Source organism: Zingiber officinale, chromosome 1A, assembly GCF_018446385.1.
Source record: "Zingiber officinale cultivar Zhangliang chromosome 1A, Zo_v1.1, whole genome shotgun sequence".
Classification (NCBI taxonomy): domain Eukaryota; kingdom Viridiplantae; phylum Streptophyta; class Magnoliopsida; order Zingiberales; family Zingiberaceae; genus Zingiber; species Zingiber officinale.
The window spans coordinates 58,463,882-58,480,960 of NC_055987.1; the positions used below are offsets into that span (position 1 = coordinate 58,463,882).

General features: G+C 38.2%; 1 protein-coding gene across 4 annotated transcripts; it reads left to right on the forward strand.

Moving 5' to 3' along the window:
• Positions 1 to 4,149: 4,149 nt before the first annotated feature.
• Positions 4,150 to 16,805, forward strand: LOC122025329 (protein PHR1-LIKE 2-like). 4 transcript variants are annotated; one of them, XM_042584137.1, is made up of 7 exons: positions 4,150 to 4,608; positions 6,867 to 6,943; positions 7,032 to 7,086; positions 15,333 to 15,402; positions 15,487 to 15,556; positions 15,812 to 16,126; positions 16,391 to 16,805. In XM_042584137.1, exons 1-6 carry the CDS (start codon positions 4,446 to 4,448, stop codon positions 16,103 to 16,105), a joined length of 729 nt encoding a protein of 242 aa, XP_042440071.1. In that variant the 5' UTR covers positions 4,150 to 4,445; the 3' UTR covers positions 16,106 to 16,126; positions 16,391 to 16,805. The 4 variants fall into 4 exon arrangements, with proteins under 4 accessions (XP_042440071.1, XP_042440063.1, XP_042440053.1 ...); XM_042584129.1 differs by having other exon boundaries at positions 4,159 to 4,608; positions 16,202 to 16,805; XM_042584147.1 differs by lacking the exon at positions 16,391 to 16,805 and adding an exon at positions 6,500 to 6,513 and having other exon boundaries at positions 4,472 to 4,608; positions 6,847 to 6,943; positions 15,812 to 16,287.
• The last annotated feature ends 274 nt before the right edge of the window (positions 16,806 to 17,079 follow it).

Below are 17,079 nucleotides of genomic sequence, written 5' to 3' on the forward strand. Positions count from 1 at the left end.
AAGGAGCTCCTCCCCTAAAGATATAGCCAATTTTATTTGACCCAGTGGTTGTACTTCATTGCCTGTAAACCCATATAATGGAGTAACCATAGGCTGAAACTCACTTGGGTCTATCTGCAGCTGATCAAAAGCTTGTTTAAATATAATATTAAGAGAGCTACCGGTATCAATAAAAGTACGAGAAATGTTATAATTGGCTATAACAGCCTTGATTATCAATGCATCAGCATGGGACATTTCTAACCCTACTAAATTTCTGGGTTAAAAACTGATTTTTGGCCCCACTACCTTCTCGGCACTGCATCAAATGGCATGAATTACTAATTGCCGAGCGTGCGACTTTCTTGTCCGGTTAGAATCACCATCAGTAGAGCCTCCTGCTATCATATTTATACTGTCCCGAGCAACATTGTTGCGATTTTCTTCTTTCCAAGTTGATGGTTGTTCTTCTTGTATTTGATCCGGCACTTGAGTTTGTACCGCTGGGAGGGGTAAAGTTCCTACTTGTGATTCGCTTGGCTGATATTCAATTTTGAGAGGATTATTCTATCGTGGATATCGTCGGTAGTTTGGAATTGGGGAATGCCGATGATAATGAGTGTTACCGGCCTACTGATTTTTCAGAGAAATAATTTTCCATGTTGTGAGTATTCTCCTAGGCTCTGGGTGACGATAATACGAATATGCTCGAGGTCCTTTAGGAGGCTGGGCACGTCCCACTGGACGCGCTACAGTAGGAACTGACATAGAAGTGGTAGTATCCTTCCTCCGGGCGACTTGAGCCTCCTCCACATTGATGAACTCCGTAATTCACTCAATCAATATATCAAAATTGGTGGGAGGATTCCTGATCAAATCTTTAAAGAAATCGTTATCATTAAGCCCTTAGGAAAAGACACTTACCAAGATCTCCGTGGTGGCCAAAGGGACATCGATGGCCACTTGGTTGAACCTTTTAATATAAGCTCTAATAGATTCTTTAGGTCCTTGCTTGATTGAAAAGTTTTATGATACCTCTGATTGCTAGAAAAATGATGTAGAAACACCTTACGAAAGTTCTTAAAGCGCCGAATAGAATTATCCGATAATCGCTTGAACCATTTTTGAGCCGCTCCTCTAAACGTAGTAAGAAACATTCGACACTTAACGCCATCAGAGAATTATTGAAGCAGAGCAGCATTTTCAAATTTCAATAGATGATCCTTAAGATCAGTTGCCCCCGAATATTCTTTGATATTTAGATTTTGGTAATGCTTTGGAAGCGGATCATCCAGCACTCACTGAGAGAATGGAGTGACGATTCACTCCGGAGAACTGTCACTAGCCACTATCTTCCCTTTGCACTTATCACGCATTAGCGCTTCTCCAGAAGATTCCTAGGGAAACTCCTTTTGACCTCCTTATTCAAGAGGGATACGGAAGAATTCCCTAGGGCATCGAGTTGAGGAGAGAGGAGTAGGGAATATATGAACCGGATCAGCTTCTTCCGCCCCTCTTTCCCTTGGATGAGTGGTGGTTGATATAGAGGGATTTGGAGTTGCAGACATCGTACCTCCAATATTGGCTTGATGTTGTTGAAAAAGCTTTTATGCTTTGGCCTAGATGAGTAGATCTAGATCCTCCTGAGATATAGTAATAGTGTTGAGTGTTCCAGTTTCCTCCATCTTCGAAGCTTCAGATTCAGGTGAATAGTTTCTACAAACGGGGTCAAATTTGATCCTGTCTGAAATTTGTGAGGTGGTGCACTAGCTTCGACGAACGACAGTTTTTGATGAAGATGAACTCGTGAAAATCTGGAAGAGCTCCTCCACAATCCTACGCACAATGAGACGAGCCAACATAGCGTTAGTGACCTAAGACCGAGGTGGGAATCCTTGGCTAAGCCCTTCGACGCTCAAGTCAGTTTCTCTCTCAAAAGGTGGAAGAAGAAGAAGAAGTACAGTAACTGAAGTACTTAGAAACAGAGTTTAGATACTAGAACCTACTTATTTTTCCAATGGAGAGGATTCTCCTTTTTATATTACCTCATGTAACCTCCGTAGTCATGAAGTGGTCCCCAGTTTGTTAGAGTTTGTTAGGATATGAAGTCATCTTCTAAGCTTCGTGCAATAATCTTTTAAGAAATCCTTTTTGTACTCTAGATGTACCTCTTTTATCGTTTGTGACTCATATTTATGATGAAGTATGCATATGAATACGTCATTATAACTGAAGAAGTTTCTAGAAGACATTTCCTGCCAAATTTACCAGGCTGTCATACTTATATACTTCTGTTATTCATGTCTCGACCGATCGTTCTAGCCGATCGTGTATATATTGAGAATACCTTCTACTAAACATGTTTCGACCGAGAATATCTATGAGCTTTATAAGGCTGAATGCCCTTACGCTTGGTCGGGCTCTGCCGGCCTAGCACATATACGCACACCGGTGCTTGTTTGGCCTTCAATCGGTCAATAATATACTAAAAGATTCTATAAGGCTAAATGCCTTTATCCTCGGTCAGACTTTACTTAACCGAGCACGTGTAAGCACATGGGTGCTCGCTTGGCCTTCACTTGGCCGGGAACGTACTAAAAACTATATATAAGGTTAAGTGCCCTTACTCTCGATCAGACTTGGTCCGCCCGAGTGCATATACATATATTGATACTCACTCGACCTTTACTCGGTTAGTAATATACTACAAGCTGTATAAGGCTTAATGCCTTTATGCTCGGTCAGACTTTGTCCGGCCAAGCGCATATACACATATTAGCACTCTCTCGGCCTTCATTCGGCCAGTAACATACTGGAAACTATATATAAGGCTAAGTGTCTTTACGCTCGATTAGACTTTGTCCGGCCGAGTGCATATACACATATTGACATTCACTCGACTTTCACTCGGACGGTAATAACTGCAAGTTGTATAAGGCTTAATGCCTTTACGCTCGGTTAGACTTTGTCTGGCCGAGCGCATATACACATACTGGCGCTCGCTCGGCCTTCATTCGACTAGTAACATATTGAAAACTATATATAAGGCTAAGTACTTTTACACTTGATCGGACTTTGCTTGACCAAACACGTGTAAGCAGACCTTCACTCGGTCGGTAATATACTTAAAGTTTCTATAAGGCTAAGTACCTTTACGCTCGGTCGGACTTTGCTAGACCGAGCGAGCGAAGGTACATTGGTGCTTACTTGGCCTTCATTCGGCCGGTAAAATACTAAAAGCTTCTATAAGGCTAAGTGCCTTTATGCTCGGTCGGGCTTTTCCTGACCGAGCGCGTGAAGGTACACTGGTGCTCACTCGACCTTCATCGGCTAGTAATATACTAAAAGCTTCTAAAAATCTAAATACCTTTACGCTCGGTAGGACTTTACCTGATCGAGCGAGTGAGAGAAGGCACATTTGTGCTTGCCCGGCCTTCACTCGGGCGATAATATACTAAAAGCTTCTATAAGGCTAAGTACCTTTATGCTCGGTCGGGTTTTTCCTGACCGAGCGAGCGAAAGCACATTGGTGCTTAATCGGCTTTCACTCGGTCGGTAATATACTAAAAGCTTTTATAAGGCTACGTACCTTTACGCTCGGTCGGACTTTGCTTGACCGAGCGCGTACAAAAAAACCTTTTATTTGGTCGTTCATTATCTTATACATTCATCCGACTATAGACCTCTTCTATCTTTCTCAATCTTGACTCTTTCTTCATTCGACAGGTCAACCTATCATAACTCATATCAATTACCAAATATATGATACAAAACATTGGAACCAATATCATTTTATCTTGGTTTCTCTAAATAATAACAATCATCATTATCATCACAAAATTTGAAATCTTTTCTGGCTTCTTATCTATCATGTCTCGCAAAGCAAAGAGAATGACATAATAATTCTAGATGCGCAAGCACCATCAATTCCTTCCTTCTCTTGGTTTCTTATTTAACAACAAAAGTAAAATGAAAGTCAATGCAAAATAGATTAAAGGATGTCATGTTAATGATCCATTCATTGACTTGCCAACCCAATGCTTGGTACCTCTCGCACATGGCTATCAAGACCAATATTGTTCAATCCTTTTCTCCTAATCCTTCTTCCTATTCTCTTTGATCACACGTCTCCTGTTCTCAGGACATGATTCAGTGGTTAATGCATAAAAATTTACACAAATGATCGCACGTCTCCATCCAAAACTTTATAATTCACTAGAAAAATTGCGAGACAGAGGATTGTAAAGAAAAAGGAAACAGATCTAGTTCTATAATTTGCTCAAAAGGGCCAAATCCAAACACGCACTGAGAAAGAGTATGGTTGAGCTTGAGCTAGGAGCCAAAAAGCTTTCGACCTTTCCCCTTCTCCCTCACCTTTTCCCTGCTTCCAACTGTATTTTTAAACCTTGTGATCTGTTTGCCTTTCTTTTCGCCTTTCGAGGATCGCTTTTCCACTCGAAAGGAGGATGTTTTCGGGCTTGATCCACAGACCGGAAGCTTCGATTCCACCTGAGGAGGCACACGGCCCTAGCCTGGTACTGACGGCGGACCCCAAGCCGCGTCTCCGATGGACGGCGGACCTCCACGAGCGCTTCGTCGATTCCGTCGCCCAGCTCGGCGGACCTGAAAGTAACTGTTTTTTTTTTTTTTTTTTTTTTTTTGCCTTGAGTAGCAGATTTGCAAGCGCTCGTTGGTCCTTCTTATTACGAATGACAGAAAAGGTGACGTCTTGCGAACGGATTTCCGCGTCGTTTTCTGAGATTTCAAGAGCTTTGCGGTTTGTTCTTTAAGGACTTTTGCTTTAGTTCCTTCTAGTCGCTAGAGTGTGGGTACTCTCTTGTGGACGTATCCTGGTCTTGCTGGTTGACTCTAGGTTTACTTCACGATCCATTTGGTAGTCCTTTTTGATCTCCCCAATTTCCATCAAGTGTCATGCTTTTTAAGTCCTATTTACTTCTCCTCGTTCAAGAGATCGTGTCGTTCGAAGAGTTCCTCAACTGTGCAATCTTTTGGTTATGATATTGCGAGCTTTGATTTAGTCAAATTTAACCGATCTTACGATCAAAAGTAACTTGCGTACATTGTCCATTAGACTCTTAGTCTTACTCGTACTCAAATTCCTTAATAGTAGTTTTCAGGATTATGTAACCATAGCTTACTAACACACACTGAAAATCATTTAAAAATGCCTTTGATCTCTAGATCTCTACTGAATCTTGACTGCTAATACCAACTTCCTCTATACTATTTTTTAATGTCATTGTGTGTCCTCCAAGGTCTTAGCTCAATGCAGAGCTTGTAGATGATCATGAATCTAATCTTGCTCTGGTAACCTAAGCATTGGTGAGTGATAGCGTGATCAAATGAGAATTGGTGCTATGTTATGTGCTCCTGTTTCACATATATACATGTATGGTAGTTCATAAGTCAATTTTAAACAAAAATGCTGCAGTTATTTCCATTTCCAATTCAAGGGAATAATTACTTTGCTCCTCTTTGGCCGTTCATATAATGGAAATGCATTTTTAATCCAAATACTGGTAGAAAATAGGCTCTTATATATCCTTTAAGCAACAACAATGAAAGTTTGCATAGTATTTGTCACCACATATTAAATGTGATTATAATTCATAAGCTAGATGTAGTATGATACTGCATATAAAGACAAATGGACATTATATCTGAAAATTGGATGATTAAATTTCTTATACAATCAACCTCAATACCATTAACCCTGATAAGGTTGCGCACCTTAAAAGTTGTGCACTACTTGGCCATTCTGTTCTTTAGGGGAAATTAATATTTCCTGTTCCAGGGAAAAAATTATGAAGAATCATAGATAGATTCTGCCAAAAAATCTGTATTGAGCTCTCTATGGGAGCTTAAACTTGCATAGCAAACCAGTTAATTAATGTGGCTCTAACCCCCAACCTGATCACCAAAGTTGCATTTGTAATACTTTTAACATTTTTACCAAGGTTCCCTGTTTAGACAACTCCTCCTCCGTGTTGGCCCTGGGACGGGTTGGCGGGGGCGCTGGGGGCGAGCGTATTCGCCTTTTGCCATCCTGTTTAGACAACTTCAACCTAATGTACCAAAATGTTTGATGTTTGCCATAGATAGACATATTAAAATCTACGGCTATGCCTTAATAATGTTCATGTGAAGGGAAAACATGCTTTTGGCTTAAAATCCTAGAATTATTCAGCTTTCCTCATGCTGTTTCTCAATTGTGTGAATCCTTTTTGCACCCATACACAGATATTAATTCGAGCTCATAATATGGAGTTATGAATGAAGTTATTTTCATCTTTCAAGATTAATGTTCTTTTAGCTTTGAGAAAAGAAAAGAACAATTTAATTATACTACAGCAAGATCAGTTAACCCAGCTTGATTTATTGTGCTTTACAGTTCTTGCTGTTCCTGTTTTTTTTCACTTGCTGAAACAACTTAATGATTTTAAGTCTAGTTTGGTGTGTGATGCATTATACATTACCTAATATATGTTTTGACATGTAGGTACTTGTTCCCAGGCAATGCTACTTCTCTTATGTTGAGCTATGTATCTTCCTTTTCTTTCATGGTTCAGTGATTATTGAGATTGATTGACTATGCTGTTGGTTTCACTTGATGACGATCCATTCTTTACTTATTCTATAATATATGATTTTTCTTTAACCATTTTTGGGCATCAATTTCAATGATTGTCATCTCCATGGAACACATGCTCCTCTTTCTTTTCCATCATTGCTTACAAATGATTCTAGAAATAAGTAATGTAGGGAACAACATCTGCCAAAAAAATCAAAGTCCCACAAGTATTACTTTTCGATGTGAAAATCATTATTTCTAACTATTAAATGTAGTGACATGCTGAATATTGTAGAGGCAACACCAAAGGCTATCATGAGGACAATGGGTGTTAAGGGACTTACTCTTTTTCACCTAAAGAGTCATCTCCAGGTACATGTTAAACATTGTCACCTTACAAGTGCTTAACTTGACTGCTCACCAGTATTCTAGTTTTTTTTCCTGTTATCTTCTTTTCCAGAAATATAGACTAGGAAAGCAATCAGGCAAAGAGCTAACTGAGCAATCAAAAGATGGTGAGTTCGCAAGAATAACTCCCTTTCTGCTATCTTTGGTCTTTCTAATACATTTTATATGACTCTCAAAAAACATCCAAAAATGCATAATTGTAGCTATGATATATTTTCCTTTTATAATGTTCAGAAACTGTCTTAAGCTTGTTTCATAATTTTGTTTCAATTCAACTTTCTTAGCTGTACTCTTTTAGTCAGATCATGGGTCTTCAAGATCTTTTCTTATACTTCTTTACTTCCAAACTACCATGCAATCAGTTGTGTTTCTCCGAAGATGTTTCTTGTTAGTTACCACCCATTGTCTCTGATTAGAAATTCATGACAAAGTAATATAAAACACAATTTTTTAGCTGAGTTTCTTGTGCCGTATTTAAAGTTGCTTTTGATACACCCAAATTGTTGTTGGAGATGGCTTGAGCTGATCAAGCTGCCAAGTAGGGAAGGATGACTTGCTTGGGTTGACTAAGCTACCTGAAAGACTGTGTTGCCTTGTATGACCAAGCTTTAGAGTCGGTCAAGTTGCAGAGTCGACCGAGCTCCTGAGCGGCTCAGTTGGTTGAGTGCCGAGTTGCCGACCTACGGAGTCGACCGAGTTGTCAAGTCGGTCGAGCTACCGAGCCGCTGAGTCTATCGAGCTGCCGAGCCGAGCTGCCCAGCTAGAGGTTGAGACCCGAGTAGGAAGAGAAACAACATCGAGACTTGCCTTTGATATATTTTTTTGAAAACAATTTCATCCCCTCCGGTTGTGTTTCGAGATCACATTAGACGTATGTTTTCCAACATACAATGGGGAAAACCACGTACACAACCAATTACTAATTGTTCGTGGTGAACCGAGTGAGTACTCGAATGCTACTTGATAATACTTGTATGTTGTTCTACGGATGACAATTCAAATTAATATTGAGCCCACTAACTAATATAAGGTAATTCGAGTTGTCTACCACAAGGAATGTAGCCAATGATGATAATTCTTAGGAACAATTTATTTGGAAATGAGGTTTGAGTTTTGATTCAATTCTAAGACTAATAATTAAAAAACATCCTAATCTAACCTAAACTACATTTGTAATGAATTAAAAAAGAATAATCAATCTAATCAAATTAAGCAAGACATGAAACCTATCCGTCTAATGTTCTAACGGAATAGCAATATAACAACTAATTAAATGCTAACTAACTATGCAGAAATTAAACATTGCAAATTGCATTAGCTGATAAGATCCTTTAATGGATCTTTTCAAATAAATCCATTAACTTTATTTCCTTTTTAAAATAAGTTTTAGACTTTTTCTTTTTTATTTTAGATAAGTTTTAATCTGACATTTTCTCATGAAAATGTATTTTTATTTTATTTTTCTTTTACACCTTTTCTTTTGAAAAGGTAGTTTTATTTTATTTTTCTTTTAGACCTTTTCTTTTTGAAAAGGTAGTTTAGGTCTCTATTTAAAGAGACGTTATGTAACTTTGGAAGATAAGTAATTTCCCTTTTAATTAATCAATTTCATTTGATTATTGGAGGCCGATCCCCTCGAAGCGATCACCCTATCCCCTTTTCCCTTTCTCTTTCGATTTTTTCACGTGATAGGCCCCCGGGTTCCTATCAACTTGGTATCAGAGCAGTTCACTTCATCTTCGCCTTATAGTATCTTGCAGCAACTTCAACAAGCGCATGGTCTTAACCCGACTTCAAGAGAAGAAAATTCAACATGAGACCGGAGGATCTCATCCTGACGCCAAATGGGCTTTGGAATTTGAAGCTAAGCACGAGACAAGGATGGATAAACTCGAAAAAACTATGGCATCGTTGGTCATGATAGTGCAAGAATTGAAGGATCGTTTAGAAGTAGATTCCAGCTCAAGCATACTAATCAAAAGGGGAAAAAATCAGCAGTCTCGACAACAACAATATGACCAAGGTGCAAACTCAAATGAAGATCGAGAGCACAACTATCCACGTATGAAGGTGGAATTTCCTCGCTGGGAGAACAACGATCCGATTGGATGGATTTCAAGGGCTGAAAAATATTTTCGCTTCCACAGCACATCGGACAATGCAAAGGTAGAACTAGCATCTATAAACCTCGAAGGTGATGCCATCCAATGGTATGACTGGCTTGAAGCATGCCATGGACCTTCAAAATGGGAGGAATTCAAAGAAGAACTCATCAATCGATTTGGTCCCTCCGGTTATGAGAATGTTGATGGAGAATTGGCCAAAATTCGACAAACTTCAACCGTACTAGAGTACCAAGGACGATTCGAGAGACTCTCTAATCAAACTCGTGATTGGTCAGAAAAGCAACTATTGGGCACTTTTATTGAAGGACTTCGCCTTGATATACGACAAGAAGTAAAAATGAATCAACCCCGCACCATGAAAGCTGCCTTATCCTTTGCACGACTACAAGAAGAGAAGATCAATGAAGAAGGAAGAAGAAATAACAAGGTAATTCGTGAAAACCCATCATATTATTCAACACCTCGTAGATTGACAAAAGAAGAGATCAAGGAAAGGATGGCAAAGGGATTATGTTGGCATTGCAATGAAAAGTGGCACGGTGGTCATCAATGCAAGCAAAAAAGGATACTGATGATTGAACCAATAGAGAACTCTGAGGAAGAAGATGATTTCCATGAAGATGAAACACAAGATAATATCAACGAAGTACAGTATGATTCTATGGCAATATCGGTTCATGCCTTAGAAGGACTACAAACTCCGCAAACGATGAAGGTAAAAGGATTCATTAAAAAACAACCAGTAATGATACTTATAGATTCAGGAAGCACCAACAATTTTCTAGACTCAACCTTGGCAAGCAAGCTTAAACAAAAAATAGAGCAAGCATCTACATTTGATGTTAAGGTGGCGGATGGAAGATCACTTACAAGTCCAGGAAAGTGCAATAGTATTAAAATTTTCTTACCCAATTATGAATTAATAACAGATCTCTTTCTTCTTCCCCTAGATGGATGTGATGTTGTACTTGGAGCACAATGGTTGAAAACATTAGGAGATATAATATGGAATTTCTCTCAACTAACAATGCGCTTCCAAGATCAAGGAAAAGAAGTTTGCATTAGAGGCAAGAAACAAGATACTATCACACCAATCAGTAGTTATCAGGCAGAGCAGTTATTAAAGAAAGATTGCTCTATTTTTCTCATGCAACTCTCTATCAAAAAAGATCCTAAAGCAAATGTTAGGCCTTATCGCTACCCTTACATACAGGAGGAAATTGAGAAGATTGTACAAGAGATGCTTCAGGCTGGTATCGTTTGCCCAAGTATAATTCCATATTCTTCTCTAGTACTGCTTGTACAAAAGAAAGACAAAAATTGGCGAATATGTATAGATTACTCGACACTTAATAAAATTATAATGAAAGACAAGTACCCCATCCCCATCATTGATGAACTACTTGATGAATTAGGAGGTTCCTCATTATTCTCAAAGTTGAATCTTCGCTCAGGCTTCCATCAGATAAGAATCCATCAGTCAAACATTTCAAAAACAACCTTTCAGACTCATGATGGTCATTATGAATTTTTAGTCATGCCTTTCGGTTTAATTAATGCACCTTCTACATTCCAAAGTTTGCTGAATGATATCTTCAGAGCTAAGTGCAGCTTTGGGACAACTGATGTGGAATACCTTGGCCATATTGTAAGCCAAAACGGAGTAGCTACTGATCCCTCAAAGGTGCTAGTTTCAAAGAGTATCAAGGCATTACGTGATGTTCTGGGTCTCACAGATGCATTTAGATGGTGTCTTGAAGCAAAAAAGATATTCCAGAATTTAAAGGAGGTTATGATGACAACACTAGTTCTTGCACTACCTAATAAGCAATTTGTTATTGAACCTGATGCATCCGAAGTTAGAATCGGAGCAGTACTTATGAATTATATGATACCATTCAAGAAAATGTTCCAGAGTTTATTGCTAAACAACCTTGAGGACAAGGTTGTTTTGAAGGGCGGTGGAATGATAAGATCCTTTAATGGATCTTTTCAAATAAATCCATTAACTTTATTTCCTTTTTAAAATAAGTTTTAGACTTTTTCTTTTTTATTTTAGATAAGTTTTAATCTGACATTTTCTCATGAAAATGTATTTTTATTTTATTTTTCTTTTACACCTTTTCTTTTGAAAAGGTAGTTTTATTTTATTTTTCTTTTAGACCTTTTCTTTTTGAAAAGGTAGTTTAGGTCTCTATTTAAAGAGACGTTATGTAACTTTGGAAGATAAGTAATTTCCCTTTTAATTAATCAATTTCATTTGATTATTGGAGGCCGATCCCCTCGAAGCGATCACCCTATCCCCTTTTCCCTTTCTCTTTCGATTTTTTCACGTGATAGGCCCCCGGGTTCCTATCATTAGCCAAGACAATGAAAACGCAAGGGGAATTTCATCAAACACATGACAAGCGTCAAACAATTCAAACCAAATGCATGAATTCGTAAACATAGAACTAAAGTGTATTACAATCAATCAGACATGAAGATTAACTAAGAACAAATCAACACATCATAAAGGTTAAATCAAGCTTGCGGATGAAGGCATTGACGATTGAGCTGCTGTCCGGATCTTGAAATGGGTGTGGTTGAAGGCTAATCGGAGGAGATGGTTGCGTTCCGATGAAGGGAAACCCCAAGCTCGGTTCTGTCCAGATCTGGTCGGGATGGATGATGAGTGGCCAGATGTATATGATGATGTTGTGGTCTGGTTGAAGGAGGGAATTCCCGTCTCTCTCCAATGGTGGCTTGCGGCAAAGGAGTCGGCGTCGGGAGGAAGAAAGTTGGGATCGATCGGTGGAGGAGATGTGGCCGGAGGAAGGGAAACCCCTTTACATCTCGATGGTTGGCATCAATGGTGAGATTGGAGTAGGCGTGCGATTGAGGGAGAACATATCGTCAAATTGGGAGGGGGCTCTCCTAGCTTCTCATGTGGATCCGGATTGAGGATCTTCTTTCGTGGATCCGAATTGGATCCATTTGGAGGTAAACCCCTTTGATTGGGTTGGATGAACCCCTTCTCCAAGTGCGAACCAAACTCAAGTTGAACCAAGCATGATAAACCCCATTGAATTGAACCAATCACCAATTAAGCCAACTTCAATATGAACCAAAGCCCCAAATTGAACCGCGCCAAGATAAATCAGCTTCTCCGTAACCCTAACCTCATGTTCAATTGGTTCAATCCGAGTCTGTTGAAGATTCATCTTGATTCCCTACAAAATCGAGTTCACATTTTAAGAATTAATGCCATAAATGTAGGGAAATATCATCATAAGCTCAAAATAGATCCTACTCGTAAAATATGATATAAATCAACAATTAATCATACGAGGATAAAAATGTTAAGTATAAGAGTTAAAATAACGTGTCAAAATGCTAGTTATTAATTCCCCACACTTATTCTTACATGTCTCGGGCAAGTAAACAAAATTAGAAGAAAATCAAAACTCATCTCTCTATCAATCCCTAATCAACACTAATAAGATTATAAAAGTTAATTACTTAAGATTAAGTTTATAAGGATCAAGATATTCATAAATCCAATTCCTACACAAGTCAACAAGGATGGTAATTTCAGTCAACTTGAATAAATTAAGAAAGAGCCTCACAAGTAAGTAGTTATGCCCTTGCTCTCATGAGTGCAATGTTTGCTTATTTTCTACTTTACTACGGTAAACATATACATGCATAAATTAGGACTTATTCAGTGTTGTAATGAGGCCAAAGAAACAAGAAGGATATGTACAAGAAGAGAAAACAATGAGAACATTAGAATGGTTAACATGATGCATTCAATCAAATAATATGCACAAAAACTCACCCACACTTCCAATACTCAATTTCTTTAGTACATTCTTCTTGATTTGTGATAGTCTCCCAATGACAATGCCAAATGAATATACATCATGTTTTTTTTTTCAAAAACTTTGTCACTGCTAATATAGGCAACTCCTAGAGACATCCACATAAATATTTCTTTGTGTTTATCAATCACAACATCAAAAGGCTACAACGCTTGAATTTTTTTCTTCTCTTTACCTCTCTTTTCTCCTTTCTTTACTTCATTTCACTTTCTTTTATTTCACCAGATTTTTTTTTTTTAAAAAAAAATTTGTTCTTCTTTCCACACATATCCCCCTCTCCCCAAACTTGTCTATTTCGGACAATGTAACTCATCATGTTATCAATCCATACTCTTATCATATGATCTGGAAAGGGAAAAGGGATAAACCAATAAAGATACGATAGTGAAAATATACTGACAATGAAGATATATGACAAAGAAAATACAATAAACTATGAAAGCTTTAGGTGGGATGCTCACCAGTAATAATAGTGAAGGGGAGAAACCAAGAGATAAACAAGAGATTGCTTTCATCACATTCATGCAAGCTTATGTTACTATAATATCAAAAAGAATTAAAGCAAGTTTTAGAATGTCAAATATTATGAGTGCAACTCACATACAAGACAATCAAGAATAAACGTGGTTAAGATCCTTACTAGATAAATAAAAACCATCAAACTCAATCTATCAAGGTAGAGTCCATCACCACACTAATCGACAACATGCAAGCAAAATATTCATTCATGCCAAAGAGTCCAAAACTAGACGGTCAAACTTAATAAACTTTTATGATTCTCAAAATGCTACCAAGGAACACAAGGAGTTATGCAACAAAACTAGACAAAATATATACAAGACTAAACAAAGTTCAAAGCAAGAAAACAATATATGAAAGCAAACAAAAAGCAAGAAAACGAAAGGAAAGGAACAAACTCCCCTTTATTTTTGATGATTGAAGACGATTTAGAAATAGAAGCTAAGATGGGAGTGGAATGATACGAGCAGAGAGCCTTCATGTGATTGTCAAATGTCGCTCCCTCCATTATTGTCTCCTTGAAAGTTCTGCTGTGCAGGTGAAGATAGTTTAAAAGTAAAATCCAGATTGGAAGTGGAATGTTCCGAGCTGAGGTGAACACTGCTTCCTTTACCATTTTCTTTAGTTCCTGATGGTTGTGTCGTAGAGTCCGATGCAGGTGCGTGCTAAAACATATTTTGTAAATATGCACAGGAGAAATAAAAATAATAATAAACTACTTTATTACAACACAAATGGTAGTGATCATTTTGCGAAAAACAATAAATATATGTAGTGGAAAAATCGATCCCTCTAGAGATTGATGCGAATATAGTATATAAAGTTTGATCGAGTTGTTACCTTTGTTGCATGAATGGAACAATTCTGGTAGCAACTTTACTTCGGTAAATCTCAGCAGGATCAGAATGGTCGTGCCTCTTCGGTATCCACATGAACATGTCCTTCGTTCGTCTCACGAACTCAATCTTCGGAGAAGAACAACCTTCATCGTGCTAGCAACTACATAAGGTTGTTTTGGCCAAGTGAAGAAGAGGAAGAAGAGCAAAAACCTAAAAGGATGACTATCACTCAAAAGGTTACTTCACCAAAAGGTTAGTATTGGTGCAATTTGCACTAACGGTAGACCCAGGTTTTAATGAATGACAAGTGAGTTAAGTTAGGTATTGTCGTAGTCTAACCTTGTTGTTTACGCATAGTTCTATAGTTGCTTCACTTTTCTCCATATTCCGGTGACTGACTTGAGCGTTGGAGGGCCAACGCCGGGGACCCTTCCCTGGATCGGCATTGACGTTACTTGTTTTGTAGAGTGGAGCGAGGTCTCCAGCTGATCAGCGAGGCCGCTACATCCCCAGCTTTCCAGCTTCACACTTTTGGACAAGATCAGACGTGTTAATGCATCTCAGGTGGCAAAATGTTGATTGATTCGCTTGGGCAAATTTTTCCTGATCGGTCTAGCATTCAACGCGCGCGGGTCGTACTCATATATGAGTCAATTTGGTTTAGTGCAATTCGGATTCTGAATTTGGACCCCCCATACGTATGTTCACAATTTCATTGGTTGCGATTCAATATAAATCAACTATAATGTCATAAAACTCCCAATGTGACTAGACTCCCACACACAATGGAATCTCCTTTCTTTTCATCTCCTTTTCCATTCACATTTCCAGTACATGAGAAAGTGGGTGAAAATGTAACAAGTATTTTGATGTGGACCATTTCTTTTGACAGTTGGTAGGAGCAATCTGCACAAAATAACCTTTGTTGATATAAGAATACCCTATGCTGTTACTATCGTTTATTTTTTTTTATTGCTTTTTAAAAATATTTTGTCTTGTATTTCAGTCTCCTACCTTTCAGAGAATCCGAGCAGCAGTGCTTTGTCTCCGAGAGTGCCTACTCCTGACGTCAACGAGTAAGTGACATATAATTGTAATGTAGAAATATTGTAGGGCACATGGTTAAGAAACATGAACAAGGTTGGCCCCCCTGCTTTTAGGGGTCAAGAAGTCAAGGAGGCTTTAAGAGCACAAATGGAAGTGCAAAGAAGACTGTTTGAGCAAGTGGAGGTACCAATTACTGCTTGTTTCTGTTTTCAGTTCCCATCTATCTATTCTGTTCTGCTTTGGCATATTGGTTTATGTGCAATTATGGATTCAACACAAGCAAATATAAGTCTACATTATTGTTTGACCAATAAGTACTGTTTTGATGAGAACTCGTATTAATGGAGCTACTTGTGAAACTTAATCATTGGGTTCACCTCAAAGTTCAAATTACATTGTAGATTATATACTAAAACTGCTCTTTTGGCTATTCCATAGGTTCAGAAACATGTCCAGATACGAATGGACGCATATCAAAAGTACATTGATACCTTGCTAGTGAGGGCTTATAAGATAGCATCAGAGCAAGTTGCTTCAAAAAGCTTCCCCGCGACTGAGCATGAACTTCCAGACATGCCAGTCAGAGCCATTTGCGCCCCATCTGACATTTTGAGTCCTGCAGTTCTCCATCAGTTATCAATGAATTCAATTAACATGCCCAGCTCTAGCTGCAAGACTTTGCCGCACTCCACGATGAAAGCCTGTTCTTTTATCAGAAGCCATCGGAGTTGAAAAACAAACCATGCTGAAATGGTAACTATTGTCACTAGATCTCTATTTCTTGTACTATATGTAAGTGGTATTGTTTTAGTCTAAAGTTTCTTACAGGAGCCTGAGATAATTTTTGTCCTTCATCGCCTTTTCTATTCTTACTGAAATGAGGAAGGCCACCAAGTTATGTACTTGCAGTATCAGCAAACAAAGTGTGTCGATCCGTCTGATAAAGCCCCTATTAAACACTTAGAAAGTCACATGGGGTTGAAAATGTATTATTCATCTGAGTTGAATTTTATGCAGGATAGGAATCCTATGAGCACAAACATTAATCCTGTCATATGGTTTTTCACTGAGCGGCGGCAAGATTACTAATGCAGAGTTAACTGCAGGACCCACCACCGTCAACCACGTACCTAAGGAAAATGTCTACAAAATCTTCTTTTATTTGGCAATAAGGGAAGTTTTCCAAAAATTGAGATTGCTTTTCCTTAGCTACTTCTATAAGGTTTTTAAAAAAAATTTCTGATTCAATTTGTGAAGCGAAAAAACTTCTAGTGGGATTTAGCGTGCATATGTCATTTGGAAATTTACTGATTATGTTTTACCTTCAACTCCATAGAATATCTTATTCAGAAAGAGCCAATGTATGATTTGACTATTATACTTGAATACAATGCCTATGATGCTGCACCAATTGTTTGGGTTGTTATTCCAATCAACAGGTTTACAAAGTACATTTGGGTAGCTTCTTATTGGAGGATTATGAGGAATCATATATATTTTTTTTGTTTGGCTTCTCTAAGATTTAGGTAACTTGATTTAAACTGTGTAGTTGGTCATGTTTTTTTTTAAAACAAGTTTCAAGTTTTTTTCCCAGTATATCGAGTGTAACCATCGTAATGTTATTGTTTCAAAGGATCAGAGAAATATGTTGGAACTGAGTTCTAACGTAGGATCAGAGAAGACTGGGGGGAGGGATAGCGTGGGTG